This window comes from Melitaea cinxia, chromosome Z (genome assembly GCF_905220565.1).
Source record: "Melitaea cinxia chromosome Z, ilMelCinx1.1, whole genome shotgun sequence".
NCBI lineage: Eukaryota > Metazoa > Arthropoda > Insecta > Lepidoptera > Nymphalidae > Melitaea > Melitaea cinxia.
In genome coordinates this window covers 20,373,215-20,383,681 of record NC_059424.1, presented here as the reverse complement: position 1 = coordinate 20,383,681, position 10,467 = coordinate 20,373,215, and the positions used below count along the sequence as shown (strand labels likewise).

Below are 10,467 nucleotides of genomic sequence, written 5' to 3'. Positions count from 1 at the left end.
ATGATGATTTTATATTCGGTCTAAGACTGGCTTTGATATTTTATTTAAAAAAAAATGTTTAGAATTTCGTAATGTGTGGGTAACACAAAAATAAATCGTACTAATTAAAATTAAGCTGAAAGTAAAAACACTATCTATGCTGTGTATTCATACATAAAATATTTTCTAAAAAACAAAATCATATAAATTAATTAATACACTAAGGCTTAAGATATTTGCCTCCCTTTTTAGAAAAAGCCTTAAAATTATTACAAATAAATTATATATCATTTTATGGATAATTCCTTGCTCTACCGGCGACAACAAGTAAGTTATTAATTTTTTTTGTAAATTAATTAATTATTAAAATTATATGGCTTTAATTTTGAAACAACGTCAACGTAATTGACGGTTGGTAAATTTTTTGTTCAATTTTAAATCAACTTACGAATAAATACTTTTTTGTAATTTTGTAAAGTGATAATTAATATACTTATTTAGTGAGAATTATTCGAATGGGTATAGCTACTAGCTAGTATTTTATAAACACTCACCAAAATATTCTAACGTAATATAGTTCAAAATGCGTTTCATTACACGAAAAAAGTTAACATTTTGACAAAAACAATGAAAAATAAATTTTATTTCTCAAAACAAACTTAGATACAATAAATAAATTAATAGATTTTATATCTTTAGTGTATGAAAATCTAAAATTTTATTCTATGGATTGAAAAACAGGAAATGTGTGATATTTTAATATGCGTTTTGACGTCTCAAACGTGAAACGAAACGCCATTAGTTTACGAAAACGAATGCAATAGGTTGTTTTGACGTTTACAGTTTTACTCACAAAGTTTTGATACCGTTTACTGTGATTCATGTGAATTGTTATCATAATGTCGCCTCCGGCTGAATTAAGTTTTGACGAAATACTCAAGTTTATGTTAGCTCACAATGGCAAAGTCACAAATCATGAGTTAGTTAAACATTTCAAAGTGTTTTTAATGAACCCCGACATGAGAGGTGAGTGAAAACTTTTTGATAACATAATGTTAAACTTTCGAATAGGTTATGCGAAATACATACTTAACATACTATACATAAAGTATATCTCTTCAAGGTAATATTTCTTTGAATTCTTCTAAACTTTGGTTTCACATTTTATTAAAACATATTTTGTAGATGAAGCGAGGAATACGTTTAAAAAGCATGTGAACGCGCTGGCTATTATTAAAAATCAAAATAACGAAAAATGGTTGATTTTAAAGAAAAAATACATGAACAACAGTGTTAAGGAAAACGATGAAACCGTTGAAAATAAAGCAATGGAGCCACAGGCAGTGGCTTTAAATGAATCTTTAGAACCGAACGATAGTATAAGCCAACCACCATATCGGCCACCTCCACCACTCCAGCTCAACCAGGACTTTAATATCCTAACAAATATCATACAAGACATATCAGTACAAACTCCTAAAGCAGTAGAGATACCTGAAAGTGAGAGCAAAGAAAACCTGACATTAAGTGAAGAGACACCCCCAAAAGTACATCCTAGAAGGAAGTCAATAGAACGAACAATATTGGAGAAGAGATCAAGTATACCAAGTTTGAATAACAGTCCACGGATGTCAATTCCAAACGACTCTACCGAGATGACTGAGTCACTGACATTGACCTCATCCCGTAGCGAATGTATGCTCCTAGAGAGTGAACAGAAAATTTCAGTCAAGGAAAGAAAGCAAATGTTTAACCGAATGGCCTCAGAGAGTGATGTTCTCAAAACACAAAAATTAAGCTTCAACACATCGGTAAGTGTTTAAGCAGTTTTGTTACACTTACTTATAAGACTTAAAAATTTGCATTTTTTTTTAAATATTACTAGGGCGGCAATCAAGCACACGGCTCACCCGAGTAAATGATTACCGTAGCTTATAGACATCTGCAACACTAGTAGCATCGCAAGCGTATTGTCGACCCTATCCCCTATCCTATCCCCTATCCTATCCTCACCAACAGGAACACAACACTGCTTGAAAACAGTATTATTTAGCTGTGATCTTCTGTAAGGTCTAGGTACTACCCCAGTCGGGCTGCTTCATATTTTGATCAGGAAATTTCCTGCTGTGCCCTACCTCAGTTTTCAATTTACAATTTATATATAACAACAACTCAGTAACGAAATATTTATATGGCAATGATGTCATACTAATTTGTCACTGGTCTATTTGTATTAATAGTATAAAAATATGTAGCCTAAAAAGGTTACCTCCAAGATATAACTATGTACTACAAAATATTCTTTATTAATTAGGTTCACAGGATTATTACAATTAAAAACAAGATAATTGTATTTACTCTTAACTCCAAATATTTATTAATTCAATATATTGAATAAAATCACTTGAAATAGTTATGTAAACTACAAATTAATATTGTAAGGTTTTGACTAGCCTGTTGGCGCAGTTTCTAGAGGCCCTGCTTTCTGCTCCGTGGGTTTTGGTTTCGATTCCCGCCTTAGATTATTAAAAGTAAAATTAGCCATAACAGTCAGCTGTTACCTACAACACAAAAATTAAGTTGCTTACCTTAGGAAAAGACGATGGTGTGTGTAAGTTGTAAGATATTTATGTATTGTGTATATATATTAATTAAGGTTGTTTTACTACATTTAATCATACAATCGCGTTTTAAAGCCTCCAATAATCACAGATAGTATTAACTCTATTCAGAATGTTTGGTCATTTTTTGGTTACAAACAGGCAAGCAAAAAAATCTTTTTTCATCGTCATATTAGTATACATAATTATGAATAGATACCTCCCTTTAATTTACAGATTGGTCACTATTAAAAATACAGTTTGATTAAAAGAAATGGGTTAAAGTTATAAACCTTATTTGTCAGATTTGAAGTATTAAAATGAATACAATTAAAAAAAAATAACTACTAATATACTAAAATAATACACATATTAATTTATGAGAATGTGTATAAAATTGCGAGAAATATTATTTATTTTATTGTGCAGTATTTAATTTACTGAAAACAAACTATTTTAATTATGAATTTTCAATAATAGACAGCCCCAAAAACAGGACAATTTTATAAGTACTTGTACCTACCTCTATGGGATGTATTCAACATACCATTTGTATTTTTTTTTGCAATAATTTTAACTTGCCCTAAAGAAGAACCTAACTTTTTAAGCGTTTTGATGCGAAGCAAAAACTCCGTACCTCTTTTTACGAATATTGCGCGGACAGAGTAGTATGAAATTTGCAGAATGTTAATATTTTTTTAATTATGCATAAAAAATACATTAGATCAATAAATAAAAAACATTACACACTACCATATATTTGAGACACACATGCATGTAATCGTATACTCTTTTATTTAGTATTATAGAAGTACAATAGAACTTTACTAATGTTCAAACTTATAATTTTAATATTAATTATGGTCGAATTTCGACCACTACGCGACCACTAGTACAAGTAGAATTTAGATGTTGCATTTTAAACACTGAAAAAAAGTTACATTCTAGTGTAACCAAAAATAAATTATATATTAATTTAAAAAAATAAATAAATGATTATTTTACTGCCCGACATCTGAATGTTGTCTGAATGTTTAACCTTCTTTTAGTGTTGACGCGTTGGCATAGTGGTACTGGTAACAGTAACTGATTGATGCACTGTCCTTTTGGAGTGACCGTTGAGTCTGAGACTTTTATTTTCTCTTATTTTCTTTTATTGAATATTATACTTTTATTTTTGACATAAAATTAGTACATACCTACATTAACAAAACCTACAATCTTCGTACAAGGATTTATTGTCTTAGACTTTACCGCTTTAATAATTAGGTGTGTTTTTGCTTAACGTTCCTTCAATATAACTTAAAACTATGTGATAAACGTGATTGGTAAATTATGAGATTATCACGTACAAACAAACTCTTCCGCTTATATACTATAGAATAGAATAACTAGACGAATCGCTCGGTTTCACCCACATTAGTACCGTACCTACATACATATTATTTTAGTTACGGCTGTCATCTTAAGAGTGATAAATTTACTTAAGAATCATCATCTTCAAGAATTATAATGAACTCTTTGGACAAGTGTCAGAAGTCCTGAGGGCCACCTAATTGCTTCTTCTACGATTCAAACAATAATTTCTAAATATATACATCTATGTAACAATACCCATTATCACCTGATCACAATCGTTACTCGTGATAGGCATTTTTTTTTATATCACTAGGTCGGCAAACAAGCGTACGGCTCACTGATAAGAAATCACCGTAGCTTATAGACGCCTACAACACCAGAAGCAACGCAAGCGCGTTGCCGACCCAATCCCCAATCCCCCCAGGAGCTCTGGTCACCTTACTCACCAACAGGAACACAATACTGCTTGAAAACAGTATTATTTAGCTGTGGTCTTCTGTAAGTTCGAGGTACTACCCCAGTCGGGCTTGCCTCATATTTTGAGCAGGAAATTTCCTGCCTTCCTCAGCTCAGTAAAATTATCTGCCAACTCGAATTGCAGGTTAAACTGACCTTTTTTTATGGAGAAAGACACCTTTTCCCAGAAGTGGGAGGTTACAGGCTGAGTTAATTAGTCAACACGTGTCATGCGTTTAGATATAATATAGAGGCCACATTATCGTTAACCTACTGATTGCGGTAACGAAAATAACCGATTTTCAGTTGATCTTTTACAAGTATTTTGAACCTGTAGCTAAATTAAACTTCGTCATTTAACTCGTCGTGAAAAGGAGAGATTTAAATAATTTAATTATTTTAGAATTTTATTTTTAACATATATGTGACTACGTGATAAAAAGTCTCTATATCAGTGTCATAGGGATGTCGGGTAGGGATATCACTGGGATGTCGGGTAGGGGTGTCACAGGGATTTATTTTGATTAAAATTCAGTTTGTATTTACTCATAATATTAGTACATTTTTAACGAATCTGTTTTGGTAAATTAAGATCGGGGTTAGAGTTGAACCAATTAAACTTAGGTAATGAAGCCGCATAAGAGGCTCAAGCTACAATTTTTTTTCCGCAATCAACACGTTAAAATGTTCTTGATTATTCTAAAATAGAGATCAGTAGTTATCAAAAATAGTCTTTCAAAAGTAAATATTCGCATATCGCATATATATCGTGTATTCAATATTACCTCTTTCCCCGACCATCAAAATCGTGAAACCACGCTTGGAATAAAGAGCGATTGTTCCATCACTAAAAAGAGAATTAAATGCCCTCAAAGTTGACAGTCAAACCCTTTCGTGACACGAAAGTCAAGATGTTTTCAATTCAAAGTAACTAATCGCCAGTTAAATTGGGCACCTTGTTATACTATAGTATTTACTTACCTAATTATTACCCGAGGAAGGTAATTATAGATATTTTGGGGACTCGATTCGAGGGTCAAAACACCTGTTTGCCGGCTGTGGACGAATAATTTAAGGCATAAAAACGTGATAAGTGACATTGTGTTCGCGATAAACTTTGTTAGTTTTATGATTCGACTTTGTATTCTAAAAAAATGTGTTATTTCGGAATACTGGGTCCGAAAAAAAAATTGGCGCGGAATTAGATGATTTTTTTTTCTTTTTTTTATGTATTACCATATTTTTTGTAATGTCTTTCGAATCTTGTCACATTATATATAATTAGCTGCTTTATAATTGTTTCTCATTATTCTACTACATGTTCCGGCTCATTATTTATTATCTATTTATTTCAACAATTTACAATATAACGTTCAGAAAATTGTAAAATTAACTCGTTTTTCGTTTCGCGTTTAATCTATAATTACGCGGACACCACTATTATAATAAACAACGTCTAAATTTGTACACGATGACACTGTTGTTTCGTTATTAACCGTCTATAAACATTCCATTATCAAGATGGGTCCTTATAAATATTAAATAACGTTCAGGCCTTGAGCAACTGCAAAGGGCAACTGTAAATTATTAAAATAAAACTATGAATATCGTTATCTGCTCTAATAAAACTCTTTTGAATAATAAATTGTTGCGTCGCGGTTAGTTTTGCCTCTCCGTCGACACCTGGCGCGGCTAATTGAATTGTAAAACCTTCGTCATGACCCTTTGGCGGTCAAAATGACGTGAATTTGATTATTATCGACAGTTCATTTTTCGTGATCGCGCCGGGATATCGGAAAGGTGAACTAAATTGCTAAATACACGCCTCGACGTATCCTCCGTGCGCTCCGGATATGAGCTCATTATTTCGTTGATCCGATATTCTATTAAAAAACGTGACAAATTGTGGCTTTACAATATCATAAACATTAGGCCGGCACGTAGAGCGCTAAATAACACATCACTACACCCAAAGGGCACATTTAAAAATAACCGAAGAGGGATGTTCATCGGGAAAACAAAAATTTTATATAATAAATTATTTTCACTCGTACGAACGGAATACCCCCTACGAGGGTAGCGTACAATGCAAACAACAAAAGCTCCTAATGACAAATATTAGGCCGCGTCGCGTACGCCTCCAGCACCTAATGGACTTTACAATTGCTTTATACAACGTACGCCACAATGTAGCCTATTAAGAGGACGAGAGTACGTATTAACTCGCTGTAAAAACACATTTTTGTTTGCGTCGACGTGCCCGCGGCGAGACTGAATATTTCTGACCTTCACACTTATCGTCATTTACCTAAGTACTTAATAGTACTTATAATTAGTCTCATTAATGTCAAAGTGGTACACACCGTACAGCGATGAGCGAACGTTAATAATAATAAGGCTCTCTAACAATTAGCACGGCACTTACAAACGTTCGACAGGATTGACACGAGTTTAATTATATCGATATTCACTCAGCCTCGACGCGGAAGCTAGTAAATTATAAACAATACGTTTCACACTAATATGCCACATTGCCACCCGGCCGAGCGAGATCCTGACGCATAAATCAAAACTGAAATAGACCGACGACGGCTCGCTTCCGTTCTTCAATTGGAATACTTTAGAAAAATTAATCCACAAAGATTTTATGAAAGTGCAGTCCTTTTTCATTCCGCTTCTAAATATATTATATAAAAGACTTTAAGATCTGAGAGTTAAAAGTTAATTTTTTTATCCGCTTCCTCTGAACGAGCGTCGATTACAATGTCGACCGTCGTAAAGAGTAATTTAATTACAATGAACGAATGCTTGTTTAGAATTTACTAATCTTGTTTAATATATTCTCTACACGTGTATGCATTTTGTGGACGTATATTCGATGTTGGAATGTGATTGATTTGTACATAGTTAACGAGGGATTACAATAGTTTAATGAAATAGCAAGCTCACAGTCCCGAATGACATGCTATCAATATAGCACTGTTTAAAGTCAATATTATAATCATTATTCATGGTGCATAGTGTATTGAAAGCGGGTTCGTGATCGTAAATCGTCGAAACACAGTTATTGTCGTGTGCCTCCTCACGCACGTGTCCCATTACTGTTCTGAAAAGGTCGTGCACATTGACCACATGGGTGTTTAGGACTTAACTTATGTAGTACCTTATTTGCATTTTCATTCGACATTTATATCGATACCTTTAACAGCGACAAGTTAAACTTAGTGCGGATTTTAGAAGGTACAGATAGGCTTCTAGAAATTATATTATACTCAATCAAAATTAATATAAAAATGGTAACAACTCTACAAGACTGTTAAAGTTATGTAAAAGTGATGAGGTAGGGCACAGTAGGAAGTATCCTATAGAATATCAGAATCAGCCCCACTGGTGAAGTACATCGACCTTACAGCTATCAGAGCTTACAGATCACAGCTAAAGAATACTGCTTTCAAGATTACTAACCTAAAAATTAAAGTGTGAGGGTACATCACAATAGATCATATGGTAACAATATTATCACATACGCGTAAAGAAAGGTAGTATACCTTTATTAGTCCTAGCACGTCTTACTCCTATGGGTAAGGAGTTCCACAAAAGTAGCAATTGGGTAGAAAAAGAGGTGGTTAACAATGTAGATAAATCTTTAGAAATATTATAAACTACTCTTAAAAAAGATATATAACTGTTATTATACAGAGGCAGTCACAATAAAATTCTCGTTTATTTAACATTGATTATTGCGGCACGTTATCTTGTTTTGAAAAATGTTGAATGCGTAAAGTTGAAATAATCATTACGTTTTCCAGTTTATAAATTACGAAAAAAAACAACCTTCTGCAAAATATGGAAAAAGATTGAAAAAAAAATATATACCCGAATTAATCCAGTCGTTCTTGAGTTCGGCCTTTAGCAATACATAAATATAGGAAATCATTTTTATTTACGTAGATATAAACGAATACAATATTTTTTCTTGTATCTAACCTTTAAAACTGTCTAAATTATTAAGTTAATGCGAAGTTGAATGTCTATTCCGTACACCACATACCACTTACCTAATCGGTAAATACTGAGTAACATAAATGTATCTGTTAACATTGAAGTAGCTAGTTTAATCTTACGGTTTAAAGCTTCTCCTAAGTGAGTGCTAAACGCGAAATTCAATTCGTTTTTATTGTCTCAGCACTCAGCGAACCTTTTTATTGCATCCTTTAACTCATTTTATACTTAATTTTAATCAGTTCATGTAATTAAATGCTTAACTTTAGAGATTTTTTGATGAAAAAACGTGTGTAGTAGTGTTTCCATTTTATTTGAATTGATTAATTATGTCGTTAAACGTGACTAGTTTTGCCTTATATTTTCTCGTAACAATAAGTCAAGTCCTAAACTGTTAAGATGGAATATTGAGATATTGATTAGATCTTCGGGGACACAATTGTAACTTAGTGCAGCATTTTCTTGCGAGATTTGAAAAAGAACATAAAAAGGAACTTAAAAATTGAAATCTCTTTTTTTTTGGGCAATTTTATGACATAGTTGTCGACCAGCGTCGTAAGACTTGCTTTAGCTTAACATTCTTCATAGGTTGTAGCGTAATGAAATATAATTGATTAAACTGCTTTTTTTACACAGAAAATCTTTTTCAATAAAATTTTCAAACCATTACGCAGTCCAGTCGATTCTGAGGTTACTAAATATATATAAGTTCCAGCTTCATTGTATTTACCCCACTATCTAATAGTTACTCTTCTCTCTTTCTTAGACTTGAGTTTTATCTTTATATTAAAATACATTACCTATCTTGTTAAAAAAATTAGGTAAGAAAACTTCAAGGACACAGTTGTAGAATTGTTTTACAAATGTATTTAATATTTTAATAACGGTCCATTGTTACAAAAAGAAAGAACATGTCTAATTATACAAAATGTCTCAACAACTACTCGTTTTCGCTTACCGAAAGTCCCATTTCCCATAATATCTATTGTTATATTAATTAACGAACCATATTAATAAAACAATCAAGAGTTTCGCGAAAATAAGCATCGTTTCAAGCAAAGCCGTCATCGCTTAAACAAACTCATGCTAATTGTTATGCACGATGCGAGATAAGCGATCACGGTCCGCTGCGAGCTGGCAGGAAAATATGACCGATTTCATTGTTCTCACTCTGCTATTCGGCTCTCAGAATCACTTGCAGCCATCAACAACGCGGATGCCACAATCAACGAGCCTTGTCGATGCGATGGAAATAGGAACAAGCGAATTAGCCGCTATTGAAAGATAAAAGATTTGAAATGCAACGCGAAGTACAATTGAATTCTAACATCGATCTTTTCGCATCGAGTGGAACGAAAAAATATGCTGTTTCGCCATTCGCATGATGATTGATACGAATGGAACTCACGAGAGAAAGTCTCAGTTTTTTTTTGTTTGTTTGTTACTCTAAAAAATTGTATCCAACTCGCAAACATTTTCACGATCTTATCTTTGCGAGGACTTAAGCCCTTCTTATCTATAATGGGTCGTGTTCGACAAAATCAATTTTATGAACCCTTGTTTTTGATAGGTCCGTGATTAGTTATATAAATGTTGTCTCGCTTTATCTTGTTTTTCTTTTATATATAAATGTCAGCGTGGACGTCAAAATGATAACGACGCTATTAGACGTTCATATTACGTGCTAATTTTATGAGTAATTTTCCTAATATTTTTTTCAGTTTAAACCCGATTCTTATCAACTTCATCAGTATCAAATTTCTATCGCGTTAAAATTTTATAATTTTGTTTATGCATCGTTACCAGATTGTCTCTAAAATATTAATAAGATGTTACGCCTGTGGTTATTCAATTACGAATACTTCACGAATTCTATCCATCGCACATAAAATTCCGGTAACGAATTGCCAATAAATCCCGATAAACAAATTTCCAGCGGCGACAAGTCGACTATTATAATGAGCAACGTTGGATGGCATGATGTGTATCGATCGTACCGTGCCGTCGCCACCATAATGTGGCTTCGCACACCCTGATGCGGCCGGCGTCCTGCGGCGAGGCACGCACGCCG

General features: G+C 33.2%; 1 protein-coding gene across 1 annotated transcript in view; it reads left to right on the top strand.

The window, feature by feature from the left end:
• Window positions 1-782: 782 nt before the first annotated feature.
• LOC123668916 (ankyrin repeat domain-containing protein SOWAHC) overlaps window positions 783-10,467 on the top strand; it is an 88,987-nt gene continuing 79,302 nt past the window's right edge. Inside the window, exons 1-2 of the mRNA XM_045602607.1 lie at window positions 783-1,005; window positions 1,165-1,790. Coding sequence (XP_045458563.1) covers window positions 879-1,005; window positions 1,165-1,790 — 753 coding nt within the window. The 5' untranslated portion in view covers window positions 783-878. The remainder of the gene's footprint in view (window positions 1,006-1,164; window positions 1,791-10,467) is intronic.